The sequence below is a fragment of the Doryrhamphus excisus genome, linkage group LG5 (genome assembly GCF_037039965.1).
Source record: "Doryrhamphus excisus strain RoL-2023G ecotype Guam linkage group LG5, RoL_Dexc_Guam_v1.1, whole genome shotgun sequence".
In the NCBI taxonomy this organism is placed as follows: Eukaryota; Metazoa; Chordata; class Actinopteri; order Syngnathiformes; family Syngnathidae; genus Doryrhamphus; species Doryrhamphus excisus.
This window is the reverse complement of record NC_136361.1, coordinates 13379151-13399203: the sequence shown is the minus strand read 5'-3', so window position 1 is coordinate 13399203 and position 20053 is coordinate 13379151. Positions and strand designations below refer to the sequence as shown.

At 47.0% G+C, this 20053-nt stretch overlaps 2 protein-coding genes across 2 annotated transcripts; both read right to left on the bottom strand.

The window, feature by feature from the left end:
- Position 1: 1 nt before the first annotated feature.
- Positions 2-9759, bottom strand: ptpn23a (protein tyrosine phosphatase, non-receptor type 23, a). Its single transcript, XM_058053304.2, has 24 exons — positions 9530-9759; positions 8494-8568; positions 8284-8411; positions 8074-8150; positions 7753-7802; positions 7243-7374; positions 7095-7175; positions 6884-7015; positions 6713-6760; positions 6061-6117; positions 5924-5982; positions 5758-5837; positions 5555-5669; positions 5408-5473; positions 5185-5330; positions 4789-5100; positions 4562-4716; positions 4119-4450; positions 1689-4008; positions 1434-1618; positions 1252-1356; positions 966-1104; positions 790-903; positions 2-717 (listed from the first exon to the last, which is right to left on the bottom strand). The coding sequence occupies exons 1-24, from the start codon at positions 9611-9613 to the stop codon at positions 175-177; spliced, it is 5535 nt and encodes a 1844-aa protein (XP_057909287.2). The 5' UTR covers positions 9614-9759; the 3' UTR covers positions 2-174.
- A 5953-nt stretch (positions 9760-15712) lies between these two features.
- LOC131105430 (cortexin-3) lies at positions 15713-19950 on the bottom strand. Its single transcript, XM_058053545.2, has 2 exons — positions 19768-19950; positions 15713-17401 (listed from the first exon to the last, which is right to left on the bottom strand). The coding sequence occupies exon 2, from the start codon at positions 17323-17325 to the stop codon at positions 17074-17076; it is 252 nt and encodes an 83-aa protein (XP_057909528.1). The 5' UTR covers positions 17326-17401; positions 19768-19950; the 3' UTR covers positions 15713-17073.
- Between the last annotated feature and the right edge of the window lie 103 nt (positions 19951-20053).

Below are 20053 nucleotides of genomic sequence, written 5' to 3'. Positions count from 1 at the left end.
ATTGTGTAGACTAATTTTATTTACTTTTGAACATCTTTTAACAATTAGTGAGGCTTCTAAAATACAAACTCATTGCTGATTGGTCATCTTACAACAAGCTCCGCTCAGCTGCGCATTGTTAAAGCATCACTTGGCTGTGCAGTACATGCTGGGATTGTTCTGGATGTCAAATATTTACTTACTGAGGCTCCACAGGGGATCCAGGCCACTGAGGGGGTCCGTGCTTTCGCCCCCCCGAGTCCCGTGGAGACCCTCACCCTCCACTGGCTGCAGGAAGCTCTGCTTCGTGACACGCTGCTTGCCCCGCCGCCCGCCCTCCATGGAGAAGGCTTCAGGCGACAGCGAGGCCAGCAGCTCCAAAGACGAAGGTGCAGGAGCAGAGGACACAGATGGCAGAGTGGGCGGAGTCTCTGGGAGCATCAACGGTGAGGACGCAACATCCAGGCCATTGGGTGGTGGCGGGGATTCAGCAGTGGGGGACAGAGGGGGGCCAAATGAGGTGACCGGATCTGGAACGTCCTGGGGGCCGTCGTCCAGCAAGTCGAGGGGAGGTGAAAAGCAGACGGGCTGCTCCTCTAGGCCAAAACAGACCTCGCCTTCCGTTGGCTGGGTGCTGGGTGGGCGGACGCTGAGCTTGGCAATGGTGGCCTGTATGGAGCTGATGGGCATGTCGCCCCCAAGGACCAGATCCTGCTGGGACCCCTGGCGAGAGTATGACTGCAAAGCCAAGAAGACAAGACGTCAATATCGGACAGTCATGCGGGATACTGGCCAACGTGGGCACATCACCTTTGAGGTGGCCGAGCTGGTGGTCTTGCTGCAGGTTGCCATGGAGATACCATGTCTCTGCAGGACCTGCTCAGCATGTTTCAACACGGCCTCGTAGCAGAACTTGAGGTGCAGCTGGAGACGACACGCTTTGCTATTCAGCTCTTGCAAAGGCCAAGAGACTTTTTACCTCTTACCTTCTCCTGCAGCATGTTCTTCCTCTGCTGCCTCATTTTCTTCACCAGCACACGAAGGTCTGCGATCCCGTTTCCGGCCTCCAGCTCCTGAAGCGCCGCGTACAGCAGACAGAAGGCACCCGTGCGCCCGACACCAGAGCTTAAGAGAGAAAGTAGGCATGGCCTGCTGAATGACTTCTGCCAAGTTTGTAAATTCCTGACTACATCTCGTACCTTAACATGGATTTTTTTTTTAGCACACTAAAACATGCTGATGAAGACGAGGCGTGCTGGGACAGTGTCTCACCTGCAGTGGACTACCACAGGGGTGTGTAAGGGTCTCTGGTGCAGGTAGTGGCCATGGACCTCCTGGATGAAGTTCAGCAGGTTGTTCTTGCTGTCAGGGAGCCCCCTGGTGGTGAGGAGAGGACACGTCACAGGTTGAAAGAATACAGGAGAAGTGGACTAGGAGGAAGTGAGCATTCTTACAGCTCTGGCCAGGAAGTGAACTGCAGGTGAACAACTGTGCGCTTCAGGCTCTGGTCACGGTACTGCAGGTTGATCATGCGCTCCACATGCGTGGGCATGACCTTCTGCGTGGTCAAGGTGAGTACGATGGGACCCTGAAATAGCTGCTGGCCACGCTCCGTCGGGAAGTAGCGAATAACTTTCCCCTGAGATGTGGAGAAAGTGTTCAGACTTGGATAAAAAAAAACCAAAACAAGCGTACTCGCCGAGTAATACCTTCTCCACTTCCTGCTCTGAGACCAGCATGGCCACCAGGGATACTTTCTGCTCATACACCATCAACCAGAAGTCAGCTGCGGTGCCAGTGAGCGGCGCCTGAGTGGCGATGAGTTCAGGGCAATAGGGTGACAAGTCTTTGATGTAACTGGCGTTGATGTAGTCGTCTTTGCCCGACTGCAGGACCACCCTGTTGAGGTCGTAGGGCATGATGTCCTGGTGGCGGTTCTTCATGGTGTAGCAGCGGGCGATAGCAATGGACAACTGCCGGACGTTTTTCTCCTGCTGCTCCTGGAGCTCCTTCCAATAGGCATCGAGCACCGACAGCTCCCCGTCTGTCCCTGAAGGGTCGTCCAGGGACTCGACTCGGGTTCTGAAACGTTCAACTTCACTGTGAAGATGGGCAACGACCTCTGGAGCTTGGTAAGGGTCACTTTCGATCAAGAGAACTCCCTGGGAGTCCTTCTTCCGCCGCTCCCCCTCTGGGGGATCTGCTTTGGTGGGCTGGAGGACATTGGTGGGGGCCTTGGTGCCCCCGGGTTGACTCTCTGGACTGGAGGAGAGGAGGTCGTGGTTGCTAGAGTTCTGGCGCTGGAACAGGGATGTGGAGGGAGACGCTGCTGAGGGCGAGGGAAGAGTGGGTGGAACGACGCCCCCCATGTTGGGAGTAGGAGTGGGTCTTGGCTGGGGGGTCAAACCCAGAGATGCGGGACCTGGTGAGGGGGCGGTAGAGGGAACAGGTGAAGGGGAAGGGGGGATGGTTGTCTGTCCTGCTGAAGGTTGGACCATGTGCTGGGGCAGGGTGTGAGGATGTAGACTATGTGGGCCTATAGCAGGGGGGCACTGTGGACCACTTAGGGGCACATTAGCGCCTGGCACTGATGGGTACATAGAAGACTGTTGGGGGGCCACGGGCTGGGGTGCCAGGGGCTGCTGAGGCAACATGGCGGGCCCTCCGGGGTAGCAAACACCCACAGCGTGGTGGGCTTGGACCTGGCTTTGACTGGGCATTGACATGGGAGGCTGGGAAATGTTTGGAATGGAATGTTGTCCTGGATGGGGATGATGCTGTGGTGCAAGGCCCCGGGGGGGCATTGGTGCCATGGGACCTCTTGGAAGGTGGATGTGAGGAGCAGGTGGCATCTGTGCAGGAAGGGGGGGCTGGATAGTCTGTGGATGGGATGCTAGTTGCTGTGCACCAGGCGACATGGGGGTGTGGTGGTGAGAGATTGCCCCCGCGCTAATTTGCTGCTTTGGATGGGACAGGTAAGGCTGAGAAACAGGCGGTGTTGTCTGAGACGTTGGAGGGAGTTGAAGAGGAGCACTTTGTGGGGGCACTAGGCCTTGGGGTGGGCATGGCATGGAGCCTGGCATTGCTTGAGAGTGCTGATGGGGGGCATACGTCTGAGGGGTCTGGTAGCCTTGGGGTATTGGAGGCAGAGCCTGGTAGCCATTTGGTTGTGGCTGCATGTGACCTGGGAATGTTTGTGGGTACTGTGGAGGGGCACCAGACTGGTGGGGCAAGTAACCATGTGGGTAAGGCTGCAGAGGAGGGTGGTGGCCAGAAAGGGGTCTGGGTCCCACCTGGAAGCTTGGGGGGATTGGCTGCCCCACTGGTAGAGGGTACTGTTGCTGAACTGGTTTCTGCTGCTGGTGTGTCATAGTCTGAGCCCCCGTTTGGGGAACAAACTGGGGGTATGCCCCGATCTGAGGGGGTACAGTATAAGCAGTAGAAACTGCAGGTGGGAGGGGGTGGTGAGGTGTTGGAGTGTAGCTGGGGATGGGGGCCTGAATGCTGTCCACTGTGGTGGTTGAGGGCCGAACTGGAGCTGGACAAACTGGGCCAACTTGAGGGACTTGAGGAGCAGGTGGCCTATAATGTGCCTGCGTTGGTAGTTGTGAAGGCATCTGAGGAACGGGTGCGCATGCCAAAGGTCCTGGTGTCGCCACGGCGCCAGAAGTTGGAAACTGAGCAATCCGAGCCAGAAGCTCTGGAGGAGGAAGATTGGCTGGGAATCGAGGAAGACCCGGAGCTGAAGAACCGGACCAAGGTAAAGAACCGCTGCCACCTGGGTTAGCGCCTGGGGGAAGAAAAGCTTCTGGACCTGTCAGGCGAGCCACAGAGGTGGGAAGACGAGGAATGACAGGTGGGAGGCTGTGTAGCTCCTCTGGTTGCTCTCCTAAAGCCAAGATTGCTGCGTTGAGCTGGACCAACTCTGGATCGTCCAGACTGGAGCAGGCTGAGTCCTCCTCCCGAGACTTTGGCTTCAAGGAGGGCTTCGCTGCTGTGGGCCTTGCTGGAGGCTTTTTCAGGCGTTCTCTAACAGGCGAGCAGATAAGAAGATAGGAACCACATTGACTGAGATACAAGTTTTAGCATTTGGTCCACATGTACATATGTAGCATATATATGTAGCATATATTTCCTACTTGTCAAGAAAAGGCTTCCGCTCATCGGCTCTGGTCTGACACACAGTCTTTGCTCTCTCCAGCAGACGTGAAGCTTTGGCCTCCAGGTCATCATAGAAGTCCTTGCCCTCCTGAGACTTTTTCATCAGGTCCTCGTAGGCTTCATAGGAGCCCACCAGACCTTGGACCATGCTGTTCCACTGCTGCTCTGTTTGACTGAGACCCTTGCGGATGGATGCGTACTGAACATTGGCCTCGGTCAGAGCCTTCAGGATGGTCTCCTGGGCTGTCAGGTTCTGGTCGATGTAGACTTTCACCTGCTCGTACTTCTTCAGCTGCTCCTCAAACACACGCTGGAAGGTCAAAGGCAGGTTTAAGTGTCACATGTTGACTTTATGAATGATAAAAAAAATGACTACACTTTCTAGTGTGTACAAATGTGAATGTCCAGAATGTTGAGCTACCTTCATGTCAGCTCTCTCAATGGTGACCAGAGTGGATGTGATGTCATCTTGTTGAATGAGCTCACGAAGTTGTTTCTCCAAACTGCTTCTCTGATCCCTCATTTCCTGAACCTTAGACAGGAGCCGCTTCATGCACTGAAGCCCTGCCACTTCCTCTGCAGGCACAAAGTGATCCCACAATGTAGCGCTTCTCTTGCTGGTATAAAACATTGTCTGTCCATACTGACCTTCACTGAGTTGTGGCTGGGGCAAAGCCTCCTTAAGGTTTTCCAGAGGTCCCCCCAGCAGGCGCAGGTTGCTGATATGCAGGTTCATGGCCCGGTGAAGCTCCGTGTTGGTGAAACTGGCCTTCTCGTGGGCTTCCATGTATTTCTCTAGATCCCTGCGGATCTCAGCCAGAATTTGGGCCTGTGACACTGGGTGCGGCTCCACATTGGGGACAACTTCCTGGAGTGCTCGCTCGCCAGCCTCGTCTGCCTCCAGAACATCTCGGATCTCTCTTAGGGACGATTCCACATCAGTGAAGACACCTGAGAGGACTGTAGTGGCAAAGAAAGTAAGACGAAGACAATATTTTACAGTATTTTGGTGTGTTATCTTTGGGTCTAGTTCTTGCCACTCGCCCTGCATGGCCTGGATAAGGCTCTTGACGGTGTCAGGTCGGACACTGAGAGCGGCACACTTCTCCATTAGGACAGGAGGGATGTGGCTGTACATGTCCAGGGTGTCTACAGACTCAGGCTCCAAACCCAGAGAGTCCATGAACTGCCTGGGGCCACGGTACATATTAGATTAGCATTTAGCAACCTGAAATGTAGTTTCTGCATGTGCACAGGCTCTACTCACTCCAGCGTCTCGTTCTTACTGTCAATCTTTGCCATAACATCTCTCAGCAGCTTGGCTTTCTCCTCACTGTTGGCACAAAAAAAGACATTGTACATGTGTGGACACATGCTGCTTGCATGCTGACATGCTAACCACACAGGTGTGTACCTGTAGAGGGAGGAGGCCTCATGGACCGCCATGGGAACCAGCTTGGTAAAGAGGTCTGGTCCAGTCACACTGGGGTCTGTGGGGTTTACTGGGAGCGCTTTGACAAGTGGGGCACCTGGTGAGGCACACACAATGGATCTGGGATATTAGCGGTCTTTGCAGACAGACTGAAGCCGTCTCAAATGAAACAAACTTCCTGCAACCTTTGACAGATGTCAGTTTTTCCAGAGAAGGAACAGTCTCGTGATAGATGAAGTCGTTGTCCTTCTTGGCAGAGTTAAACCTGCAGGACGGACAGTCAAAGCCAATTAAACGTGTGCAAGCTTGGATGCCCACAAGACATTCTGCATGGTAAAATGGCATTCCTACTTTCCACCGATGATGTCCATGGTGAAACTTAGGGCTTCCTGCACGCTCTCCGGCTGACCCTGTTTGCACAAACACCACAAGTTGGTGACTTAGGACACCGGTGACAAATAATGATGACCCTGTGAAGAGGTTTGTACCTTAGCGAGCTTGATTGCCTCAGACAGTTTTTCCAAGGAGCTCTGAAGGTACGCCAGCTAAAGACAAATGACATCCAATCACACTCAGTCTTCACTCGCTTTGCACATCATGGGGATCCAAATTCCAATAATGGCACATAGCTAATTTTTTTGCCTTTGGTATATTGTGAAAAATTTACTATTAATGAGATTTATGGTTACACATTACACTAATTTGTGAGCTATAAGACAAAGCTTTTTTCCAGATAGCTTAGCTTAATATACATGTACGTGTACATTTGGATTGGTTTTTAGCATCGTTCAATGTTCAATATATATCAAAGTGGTGGTCTCACCTTACAATAAGGTACACAAATATACAGTAAAGAACTGAGGAACTAATGAATAGGGTAGTTACTGATTAACTAAAGCCCGTAAATTTAGAGTAGTTGCTGAGTAACTAATGAAGAACTAATGAGTGGAGTAGTTACTGAAGAACTAAAGCAGATACATTTTGATTATTTATTGAAGAACTAATGAGTAGTGTTTAGGGTTAGGTAATTTTGTGTACCTTATTGTAAAGTACGTAAGCAGCCCTTGCTAGACAAACTTTGGACAACCTAGTGCACACTATTGGCTGCAAACATGTGCATGCATGAATATGTGCATGTACCCGTTCGCCGTACTTCTGCTGCTCCTCAGCTTGTTTACCCATGTGGAGCTATGGAGACAAGATGTGTTCATTTGGTGGGTTAACTCGCACACACACATAACATCCACTGGTATTGGGCTAAAAGAAAAGATGCAGGAAGTAGGACGTGCATGTCACACATGCTGCACTCACGTGAGCAATGGCAGCAAAATAGTAAATCTTCATCTGGACCAGCTTCTTCCAGTCCTTCTGGATCTTTCCCAGCAAGGAGGCAGTCTCTGAGTTCTCCAGAGCCCTGCAGGCCTCCTTGTAGTAATCCACCACCTGTACCGTCACATTGCACACACTTAATCACCCAACAACAAAGTCATAACATTGCCATCCTGGTTTATTGTTTGAAAACCTGAGCACTGATGCGAGCCACCAGGAAGCTCTTCCTGTTGTCCAGCATGGATTTCTCCAAAAGACACTCCTGAGCCTGACCCTGTGAAACACACACACACAGTGCATGAGACGATGTATGTCCATGTTTGTTTTTAGTACACACCTACCAGTGTGAGGTTGATGTTGAGGTTGAGGATCTGATGACTCATGTCCACACTGAAGCTGTGACTGAAATGATCCCTCAGGTAGGAGAATGCTCCTGCTGAACACTGGAAGTGTGTGCATGATACTTTCATGCCCTGAGCAGACAACACAGAAAGTGGTGTTTCCCACAGGACAGCAATCTATATGTGGCATCAATTTCTAATACGCATAGATGGCCATGACGCTTGTGTAAGTGAGCAAAAAAAAACATAAAAAGCAAAATAAATTTTGTGATTTCTTCTTTTACAAGAACAGCAGGACCTACTGCTTGTTGAGAAGAGCTTTACCTGCTTTCATGTCTAAGTCTCCAAAAGTGTCCAATAAGTGCCATTTTAATGGCTTTATGAGTGATGGCGAACAGGTAGTGCCATATCTACAGTGTTTGTGGAGGTCCGGCTGCCACAAATGGATGAATGTATCGAAGACACTGGAGTGAGTGTGATTCAGTATGCGTGCGTTTGTGTGCATTGTACCTCCTCTGACACGCGGTTATCCATGGCTCCCAACATGGAGTGCAGCGCTCCTGCACATCAATATAGGCGAGTTTCATTAAATTGTTTTGTAATTAATGTATTTATTGGTTCTTATCTCTTATTTGTTAAAGGTGCCTATAATTGAAATAAATTGCTATTACTAAATACATTTCAATGAATGACATTTAGTCAGGTGACACTGTTGTTGTTCCTAATGAAAAAATGTTCTATAAAGGCGGTGATGCTACTTGTAACCAAACATAATTGAGTAGAGCAGCTTTGTCAACAAACAACAAACGTAACAGGTCAAACTGTACTCACCAAGATTGTAGAGGATACACGCCTGCTCATAGCTGATGTCATCGTGGGTGACTGTCTTACCAGAGAAGATCTCTGTCCTACACAAGCACACAATGATTATGGAGGACCACCGTGATTCAGTCAAATGTCTAACTTCCTTATTGATACAACCTCATGCTAGAATTCAACATTACTAGAAAACAAGTTACAGACTTATGGGGTTATGGTTACCATGAGATAGGTACAGCGGCCTCCTGGCCTGTTGCCATGGGAACACGGCTCTGGAGGTAATGGAGCTGACCAAAGTACTTCCTCAACGTGCTGCATCCTTCAAAGTCTCTGGTGACGTTCACGGCATTCTGAGGAAAATGCATGTACACACACACACTTCAGCCACTTGTTCAAACCATGGTGACTTGGTCACATGACTTTCACATATACCTGCCGCAGCGTCTCCAGTTTCTTCAGCTGCTCGTTGTAGTTGTCGGGATTCTCGCCGTAGTTCTTCAAGATGAACTTGTCGAGAGACAACAAACGGGTTTCCTTTGAGATCATGCCAACACGTTTTTTTTTAAACTTAATAGATCATTGTACTTTGGACACAAAGAACCATCATTTTCTGAAGGATGTCAACTGTAGACAACTTATTTAATCTGTGAGATCTGGAGATACATACAATGATATGTCTATCTGCCAAACAATAGTAAATATTTATTGCTGTGATGTGTGGCCGCATGGTGACCAAGTGGTTAGCATATTGGCCACAAAGTCAGAAGATGAGGAAGATCTGTGTTTGATTCACTGCTTGGAGTTTGCATGTTCTCCCCCGTGTGTGGGTTTTCGCCCATTTCCTCCCACATTTCAAAGGTTGATTGGTGACTCTAAATTGTCCATAGGTATGAATATGAGTGTGAATGGTTGTTTGTCTATATGTGCCCTGTGATTGGCTGGCGACCAGTCCAGGGTGTACCCTCGCCCGAGCTGGGATAGGCTCCAGCACACATCCGCTTTATAGAAAATGGATGGATGCTGTGACGTTTGCTATTTACACAAAGTTATGATTATAGTTATAGTTGGCATGTCTTTGACGAGCACTCACGTACCGTGATAGTGATGTCATAGTGCCCTGGTCATACCCGACCGTACGGAGCCTAGCTGATCCATTTTAGCCTGCTCCGGAACTGAGCTGTTTAATGAGATGTTTAATTAGCTGCTTGCCATAACGCTGGACTTTAGTCCGATGTGGCGACAGCTAGCAAGAAGCTAACGTTAGCAAGCAAACGGCAGGCTGTAGCTAGCAAGTAATTAGCTGTTCTGGAAAGTTCTCTCGATTATGTTTTCCTCGAAAAGATTCGATAGTCCCTGGCTTGGTTCGGTTCTGGTTATCGTTCGTTGTCCCAACAAGGTGGAAACGCGACCGGACATTCCTTGTTTGTGCGACTTTGAGGCCACTTGCTGGCGTCACCGCCCAGCTCACCTGCCTGACTGACGGGCTGAAGTGGAAGTCTCCAGCCTCCTTGAGGTCGAGCCAGATCATCGGCATGCGGGGTACCGCCTCCATCACGGCCGGCTGCTCGCGGTTCCCTCCGCCGCTAAGAAGCCACACAAGGTTGGATTAGATGTCTGACGAAGACACACACAATCCTTTTCCCAAACAACTGTGTCATGGAGACGTCGACACTTAAACCGGAAATGCGCATACGTCACGTACACTCCCAAAGACAGCAAGACGTGATGCATTGTGGGAAATGTAGTCAACATATCCTCATTTTAGCTTATCTTTGATTTGTAACTGATTAAACACATTGTCTTGCACAGTCGGATGAAGTTATTTACGCCGAGGAAAACAAACTACCCCTGAGTCCCTCCTAACTAAATTGTAATTTAGAATTCATATTTTTTGTGTTAATTGTAACAGACAAACAATGCTGAAAAAAATATAGATTAATTTGTATTTCCATTTAAGAACACGTCTATATTATAATCCCTAAAGAGTAGGGATGAGCGAGTACCCCACTATCTGTTGTATGTATCCGTTCACCCATTTTATCTGTATCCATAGCCGTACTCGGAGTGGGCGGGGCATAAACCAGAAGTGGGTGTGGTGGTTTAGATGTGGGCTTGAAGCGGACCTATTATGCTTTTTTCCACTTTTCTGGCCTATAAATGTAGTTAGAATGTTGCATTCCCGTGTGAAACGAGGCCAGAATTTCAGATAATGAGGTTTACGTATGTGTGCAAGTGTTCCTTGAGACTTTATTCTTGAATTATTGATATATATTCTAATTATTTCATATATATGAGCTGTGTGAAGTTGATGATTCATGCAAACATGGCAATAAACAACAATAATGTGTTCAGTATTACAATTTTCCAACTGACTTTATATGACCAGCCAAACCACCCGAAACGAGCAGACTTATGGATTCATAATAAAACCTAATCACTCCCCAACTTGTCTGCATCGCTTTGAGTGTGTTTTTTTTCTCACCAGTGGAGGGAGCTATGCTCTGTGTAGCTGAAAGGCCTGCCAGACGTCTCCAGACATCACCATGGCAACCTGAGCTGATGATGCTGCTACAGGTGGACGCACACACACACACACACACGCATACACACACATGCACAGACACAGCATGACGATTCAAGCGACAGACAAACATGAAGATGAGAGGAAAGAGACATACTTATCAGTGTCATGTGTGAGAAACACTAAAAGACCACCATGGCAGACTTTTCAGTCTGAGCAGACAGACGGGAGGTGCGGGGGGTGCGTCGGGGGCTGAGGAAGAAGAGCAGGGAGCAAGAAAATGAGAGACATTGCAGAGATCTTTCTGACTGCTGTTGCCATGGTTACATGTCTGCGTGCCACTCAGCCAAAGGAGCATGACGAGCATATTCGACAACACAAACTAACATGTTAGTATAAAAACAAGCCACCACTTAAATATGTCTTTTTTTTATGTTTTACTGAGATCATTTCCCATAAGGAGCACAAGGATGATGGAACACTTCATGAATATTTTCCTTGTATGTTCGCAAAATGAATAAGTAATAACGATTTATTGTCTTTGCTTAAAAGGGACCTATTGTGTTCATTTTTCAGCCCTTTGTATTGACCTGTGGACTCCTATAGAGCATCAACACACAATAACCAGCACAGAAAGCATTCTTCCAGAATCTGCACTGTATTCAGCTGTACTTCTTTGTATTTTTCGTGTTTCCCGCGAAAACGGTCTGTTTTAATGTATTCCACCCAGACTTGATAATAAACGGTGATTTTGCCCAATGCCAAGTGCATATAAAGACTTCCGGATTGTGCCTCCAACTTTATAGGAGTTGATAAATGGCAATTTATCGTTTTTAAATGTCCGCTTTTAACATACAGCCATATGTGTTGGATTCTGAATCCAATCCGCAAGTGGAGACTGGACAGTCCGAAGTTTCTCAAGAAAAGAGGTTACTTCAAGACGTTTCTATATGGTAAGTCGCTATAGCATTTTAGCGTTTTCTATGGCATCGGTAACATGTGATGTCTTTTGAGGGACTACCAGTGTGTAAAAACTCGGGTTGAGCCACTAATTGTGATGGGAAAAGGCTATTTGTAACTGTGCTTCCTCTATGCTATAATGCTACACAGACAACTGCTTTTGCTCAATGACTTAGACAAAATAAACACAGATAGGACACTGATAAACTGTTACTTACTGAATCACAACAGGGAGAACATCTTGGAGAAGCTTTTGGCTTTGCAAACGCAGATGGCTCGATTGAGAGACCAGAATGGCCAAAAAGAGTAGCTGGGTATATTGGAATGTTGCACTAACCCAAACTAACTACTTAATCTGTATCTGTAACACTCATATTTTGAGGTAATTCCAAATACATTATATTATATTATGCATAGTCTAAATAATATTGTATTATACACATAAATAAACAAAAACAAATCATTCTCATTCATTTTCTACCGCTTATCCTCACAAGGGTTGCGGGGGGTGCTGGAGCCTATCCCAGCTGTCTTCGGGCGAGAGGCAGGGTACACTCTGGACTGGTGGCCAGCCAATCACAGGGCACATATAGACAAACAACCATTCACACGCACATTCATCATGCAAACTCCACACAGAGATGGCCGAGGGTGGAATTGAACCCTAGTCTCCTAGCTGTGAGGTCTGCGCGCTAACCACCCGAACGCCGTACAGCCCCAAAAACAAATCAAATACAATAAAAAACTTCATAAATAATATTACATTATATCATTGGAAGTGTATATCACTGGAAGTGTTGAAATAGATGATGCTAGTGAGCGTAAATGAAATGGAAGCAGTCCAGGCCAGCAGTTGTGTGGTTACCGTGGATACAGAAAAAAAATGTGGGAGTTGTTGTTATATCATCTTTGAGGTGCTGCTCCACCCCACTCATCATTGTGTTGTTATTGTGTTAGTGTGAGTGTGCATGTTCTTCAGTGCCATGCTGGAGCATTAAAGGAAGTTCTCAGCATGCGCTCTCGTCCAAGGTGACCCCTCAAGAAGATGTGTCGTGCACGGCGGTTGATCGATGCTTGTTTTTTTTTCTTCCTGGTAATTGCAGCAGTGATCTTCCTCTTTGCCTCATCTTCCTCACCTGCACAGACTCGGTGTGGCGTTGTTGGATGTGCTGGATCACAGTCTGAACACATAGTTAGCGTGTAGTAACAGTGATGATTGACTGGTGATGGCAGACTAGAAACAGGAAGTATAGATGTCAGCGTGCTACGTCACTTGTTCGAGTTAATGATCAACTTTTTGCATGAATGCTCGCCATGTTGCAAACATCCATCAGGGTGACTCAGCACCACATATTGGGTTAATGATTCACACTGGTTAGCACCGAATACACCTGACACCTTATTAGTGCACACAATTAACACCTGACTTCTTATCATGCCTTTTCTGGAACCTTCCACCTTGAGGTGAAATGAGATACATCCTTATCTCACATTTATTCTTCATTCATTTTTTTTTTTAGCTCATTGCTTAAATTGTCTTCACAAGATGTTTGATGCAACCTTAAATGCTTGAGAGATGCTCCATATTGGTTTTCCTATTGATATCTCATATCTGATATCGATATAGACAGGAGCTCTTCCCTCAAACTAATGTCATTATGCTTCCTTTACCGTGATGCCACTTGATGTCTTTCACATATAAACAATGTTTGTATGAGCAAAATAACACAAATAATACAATATGTTATAGAAAGAGTGGCAAAAAGCTGTGATTCATGGTTCTCATTAGTAGTCAGTGCTACTATTTAGTTGGAGCCGCATTCAATCGCAAAACGTAACACTTCACAGCAGTGGTTCTCAATTACTTTCTGTCATGATCCCCCCCCCTTCTCTCCACACCGCTGTGAATTTATAGCGTCAGTATTGTTTAAGCATGGTAAAATAAAGATGCTGTGTTGCCTAATTGGGGCTGCACGGCGGTCGTGTGGTTGGTGCGCAGACCTCACAGCTAGGAGACCAGGGTTCAATTCCACCCTCGGCCATCTCTGTGTGGAGTTTGCATGTTCTCCCCGTGCAATGCGTGGGTTTTGTCTGGGTACCCACATTCCAAAAACATGCTAGGTTAATTGGTGACTCCAAATTGTCCATAGGTATGAATGTGAGTGTGAATGGTTGTTTGTCTATATGTGCCCTGTGATTGGCTGGCCACCAGTCCAGGGTGTACCCCGCTTATCGCCCACAGACAGCTGGGATAGGCTCCAGCACTCCCTGCGACTTTCGTGAGGAAAAGCGGTAGAAAATGAATGAATGAATGAATGTTGCCTAATTGCATTACAGTCGTCCTTCGCTACATTTTGGTTTGAATATCGCTACCTCCTAGGTTGTATTTTTCAAAAGTGGATTAATCACCACTGGCACTGTCACTATCTGGAAGATGTTGCGCCTACTGACAAACAGGCACATGGTTTCTTTGATCGTGACGTTTGTGCGAAACCGCAGTTTTACCCTCTCCACTTATGGTCCAAAGATTGCTGCACCTCAGAAATGGCATCCCACAGAGATCAGTCCTGGCTCCCCTCTTATTCAACATTTATATTGTACATGCCAGCAACATTGGTCCAAAAAAATTGCCCATGTTGATGACTTGGTGGTCATAAATTCAGCGAGAAACTGGCAGGCATTAGAGGGCTCTCTTATCCACTTATCTCCAAAAATGGAAGCTGAAGCTCAGTGTAACCAAAAAACGGTGACAGCAACCTTCCACCTCTTTACGACAAGGAGGCACAATGTGAGCTTAATGTCATCGTTGACGGATGTTCTTTGCCCTTCTCTGCTGCAACAAGATACCTTGGCATTAAGTTGAATAGGGCTCTCACAAGGCTAACAACACGCATTGGGCTTTTGAGAAGGGCTGAGGTGCTGGCGGCATGACCTTCTGCACAGCTACCCTTGTGTTGGTCTGCTACGCTGCTGAGTCCTGCTCATCAGCTTGGTGTTGTAGTGCTCACACTAATCAAATAGACAAGCTAATTATCAATGCTTTGTTAATTGTGTCCCACAATTTGTATGTATTAGCAGGTATCTGAGCTTTGACGCAGGATAGCCATACTGCCACTAGCATGCCGAGCACTAGCGTCTCCTGCACGACCGCCTTCTGTCTGCTCCTTTCGGAGGACGCCGGCAGGTTAAATCGACACACCCATTTGTTCATGCTGCACTGGAATTGCTCAATGAGCTCAGTCAGTCAAGTGGCATAGAAAATGGATGGATGGATGGATGGATGGATATCCTGTGTACATCATACTTTGACATGTTTCTGTATGTTTTAATTTCACACTTTAATTTCACACTGCGCTGAGCTAGCATTGTTAGCAGGAGCAGAACTCTAACATATGACAACTTAATTTGAAATTGCTTTGAACCAACCAACAATATTGCATTGCACGAATTAGCGTTTCCTCTTCACTCAAAGCTCATTTTAAGTAATGCTTACTGAATAATTGTTGTCATAAGGACAAGTTTTTAAGTTTGTAACTTAAAGAAATATGTTAAGTCAACTGACTTAATCATTTTATTCAAAGTAGTTTAATTTGTTGTCTACTTAATTATAAAAACAATGCACACAACTTTTTAAGTAGCAGTAACTTAATATATATATACTATATATATGTGTGTGTGTGTGTGTGTATATATTATGTTACCAAGCTAATTTTATTAAGTCATGGCATCCTGAATTTTGTTTTAAGCTTACCAACAATAAAATTTGAGTGTATATGACAATATAAATTAAGTTCATGTAATAGCCATCATTATTATTTGAACATAACTCAAAAAATAAAGTTAGCAACTTAGAAAGTTTATCTAAATCAATTAATTACATTTTTTACATTGCATGCATGTATAAAATCAAGTGGTGTCAACAGATACTCTGAATTACTTTTTAGAGTGTACTTACCAACCTTGAAACCTTCATTTCACACCGCGAACATACTGAGCTAGCTAGCTTGTTGCTCTGTGGTGGATGCTTCAATTTGATGAGGTCTCACTCGCATGCTAATATCAGTAACGGCAAAAAAATATGACAACATGAGCCGACATCTAATTTTTATGTCAATATCAGCTGAGAAAATCGGTATTATTAATCCGTACATGCAACACTAAAACGACACGGCGTAACCATGGTTTCACCGCAGACGAGAACCAACACCGTTCGAAAAGGAAAGACTCCGGTTGCCTTGGTAACAGGAAATATAATATCATCTGTGTCAGTCAGCCCAGACAGCCAATCAGAATGCTCTCCCTGCCCGCTCAACTTATTCGTCAACATATTGCAATGGTGGCCATGACACTTTCTAATAGCGCTAAGCAGCTTATTTCTTCTTTATTTTGAAAAGTAACAAGCACGTTACGTAACAAGAACATGTCCCATTTCAAATTCTGATCCCCGGGCTGGATGCAAAATTTAGCAACACATTGTTGTTGTTGTTCCGTGTAATGCTGGGTCTCGACTCAGAGGACAACCTGGAGCCTTGTGTGTGTGTGTGTGTGTGTGTGTGTAGTTGTGTGTACATGCTCCCTGTCTGCCTCACGAGAACCAATCGAGAGCCCGGCGGGCTCCTGCTGCCGGCCGCTGATAAAATGTGAAATTGAAATGTTTTCCAGCACCCGAGCGGCATTGCTTTGAGGAATCCATCTTTTATTTGTCTCTGAACACCTGCTGCCTCCTGGCACGCCATGACGGAAGAGACACCGAGATGGAGGCTGTGCAATGTTTTATTCCAAAAACAAGGAAGGAAAGCGAAGCCTCCGGCACAGACAGGACACATCAGGAAGCGCGCATGTCACGTCTACCATGCACGTCTGCCAGCTACATGCACACCACAAAGCCAGAGAGAAACTTGTGCGACTGGTTTTTTTTTGGGGGGGGGAAAGGCCACAGCATCACGAGAACATGTCACATGTCGCCAAAAAGATTCCCAGAAGGAGGAGGAAGAGGAGGAGGAGGCAGGGAATGTCTCTCTTTGAATGACATCACCAGGAAGGCCAAGAAGACTGTAAACAATCTACACTATAAGGCTGACAAGAGTCACGGCGTCAGTTGCTAAAGGGTCGGATGAGAGGAGACTGCGGGCAGTGACGCTGTAAGAAGAACATCTATGAGGCACACGGTACAGCACAGGAAACTCAAGGCTGGAAGGTCACGTGACACCGCCACCATTCGTCTGTCCTAACTTCACGTTAAAGGGAGGTCTTGTAACGGTGTCAAGAAGACGAAGAAGAAGGCGTGAGAGGCCTTGGAGGAGGTCGACTATGCGGGACAACACTGATTGTCTAACTCTAATAAAGACGCTCGCTTGTAAACTCGGTTTGCAAAGTCAAGAAAAAACATTTGGACCCTGTTGAGACGTTCCACACACAACACGGAGGAACGAGGTAGTCCACTAGTGGCGGGGGGAGGGGCGGAGGAGGTTTGGCAGCCATTCTCCCGGTGACTGAGCAGCCATTGTGATCTGAGGAGGCGGGGCCAAAGCTCAGACGATGCGGTAGTCGAAGGTGTCCTTCTCGGTGTGGTCGGTCCAATTAGACGAGGGCATGCTGCGGTACGGGTCCAGCAGGATGCGGAAGCAGCGCACGATGAGGAGGGCCAAGAAGATGAAGAGCAGCAGCACGAAGACGAATGCCGCCTTCTGCTCCAGCGTCAGGTAGGATGCCGCGTGATGGCCGCCGCCCGACGTCGACAGCGTGCTGCTGAAGAGGCCCTCGGCCATCCTGGGCACATCCATGCTTGAGCGTCGCGGCTCCAGCTCTTTGGTGGGCGCTCTCAAACCTCACAGGGAAGACGGGCTCGGAAGAAACAACCTGGTGGACAAAAAAAACACAAATGTTACATTTGATAGACTGGTCCTGACTGGTCACATGGGCTGAGCAGGGTTAGCTACGTAAACAATGACATCATTACGGGGAGACACGCTGTAGGGCACCCATGCACCACTGCTTGGTACCCCAACATCCATCCATTTTATATGCCGCTTTTTATGCTGGAGCCTATCCCGAGAGGCAGGGTACACCCTGGACTGGTCGCCAGCCAATCACAGGGCACATATAGACAAACAACCATTTACACTCACATTCATACCTATGGACAATTTGGAGTCACCAATTAACCTAGCATGTTTTTGGAATGTGGGAGGAAACCGGAGTACCCGGAGAAAACCCACGCATGCACGGGGAGAACATGCAAACTCCACACAGAGATGGCCGAGGGTGGAATTGAACCCTGGTCTCCTAGTTGTGAGGTCTGTGCGCTAACCACTCGACCGCCGTGAACATACAATGTAAATGATGGGCTTTCTAACACAGGCCTTTTCTTCTGCAGTTTTGAGGCTGTGGAGCACCCTCCCTGACCACCTAAACGCCCCACAAACTGCAGAGGCCTTTAAACGAGACCTTAAGATTAGACAGCAAGATTATTGCACAGTTATGCCTTAGAATGGCCACAACACAAGCTGCAACATGACGTGATGTCGTGGATGAATGATGAATGATGAATGATGCACTACCACGGGCCTCGGGATCTCATCACAGTATCTGTGTGCATTCAAAATGCCATCAATCAATGCAGCTTTGGTGGTGCGGTGATGGTGCGTTCGGGTGTATGTTATAGACAACAAAGTCATAGTATTATGTGTCATGTGTGTCAGGCAAGCTTTTATTTATAACGTGGCAGCAGAACAGAGAAGTCGAGCACAAACGGATTAGCATGTCTAGCCTTCACTTCCGCTTGCCTTACCCCGCTCCCTCCACATGCCCAAGGTCAAAGGTCACATAAGGTCTCTCTTTTCATAGCTGCCTCAGGCAATGAATGTAGCATAAAGTTATGAGTTTTTTTCCTCCTAAATTTACGACTTTAGTCTCGTATTCATCCATCCGTGCATTTTCTATGTTGCTGGGGTATGCTGGAGCCTATCCCAGCTGTCTTCGAGCGAGAGGCGGGGTACACCCTGGACTGGTGCCCAGCCAATCACAGGCCACATATAGACAAACAACCATTCACACTCACATTCATACCTATGGACAATTTGGACATGCATGTTATGAAAACTCCACACAGAGATGCACAAGCAGAGAATCGAACCCAGGTCTCCTGACTTTGTGGCTAACTTGATAACCACTTTACCACCGTATAACAAAAATGTATGACTTTTTGTTTGTTTGTTTCTCCTTTTTCCTGATTTCGGAGTTGCCACAGGAGATCTTTTTGATCCGCATACTGATTTAGGCTTGAGCACTTTATATTCCGGATGCCCTTCCTGATGAATACCAATGATGCTTCCTTGTGGAGATTCGAACCCAGGGCGTTTGCTCCGAAGTCCTGAACGCTAACCACTACACTGGTTATTTGAATACTATTACTGTTGCTTGTTACTGTTATAACAAGCATTGCCCTAGACAGCTGTCTATGCACAGGGGGGACTTATGTGACCTCTTTCTAATAAATTTGCGACCTTTGTCTTGTAAATGTCAACTTTTGTAAACTTTTTTCTCATAAATGTATGACTTTATTCTCATACATTATTTTATTGTCAATGTGGCCTATAGAAGTGTGTTACTGGCCTGGGTAAGAAGCGCACATGAGGAGGTAAGGTGCATTTTGGGTGTACCAAATAATTACAATTCTTGGTCAGTTTTGTAGGAACTATGTTGCCATGGTTATTCAATATGATACAAAAGAAATGCACCATGTAGACTTATGCGGCGATATAACATATTTGGGGGTGCTGTGGGCGTGGGTGTACTTAATCAATTGGTTCAGTTTTCACTTTGTTGGCTAATTAGAGATGTGGGAGTTCCTTGCTTGGTGTGGCCTGAATTAATTGCGGCAGAATATGATCTAATAATCATCCAAATAATATAGTCCAAAGGCAGCGATTGCACAGCAGGCAGGCCCATAATAATCTAGTGTAGAATAATCAAATAGAATAATTCAAGTCATTGCTTAACTTTTATTTGTTATTGCTGTTATCACAATAAGGCATATAGAAAAGAATGAAGTGTGCTGATGTCAATCATGTACTTATAAGCAAAGATACTCTTCATGCAGCTAACAGGTGTACCTAATGAAATGGCCACTTCATGGTCGTGCTCGTGCAGGAATGTTGCTCATGAATGCAAATGAAAAAAAAACATCTCTTGCCACCAAAAGTGCCACTGCGCGTGTCACTGACCTGGTCCTCTCCTTCCTCTTCTTCTTCTTCTTCTCGTCGTCAAGAAGTCACATTCCGCAGGTTCGATTCCCGCGTCCAAACGAGCCGCCTCTCTGTCTCGGCTCACGGACCTCACCCTGGCGCGCGCCTGTGTGTTTGTGCTCGTTCTCGGGCACTCCGGCTGGCGGGAACGGAGCGGTACCTCGTCGCTATGAGCAACCTGTTGCCATGGCAATCCTCCAGCGAGGTGATGTGTTGCAAGCGAATGAGTGAACCCCCCCACGCACGCACGCACACGCTGTAAATA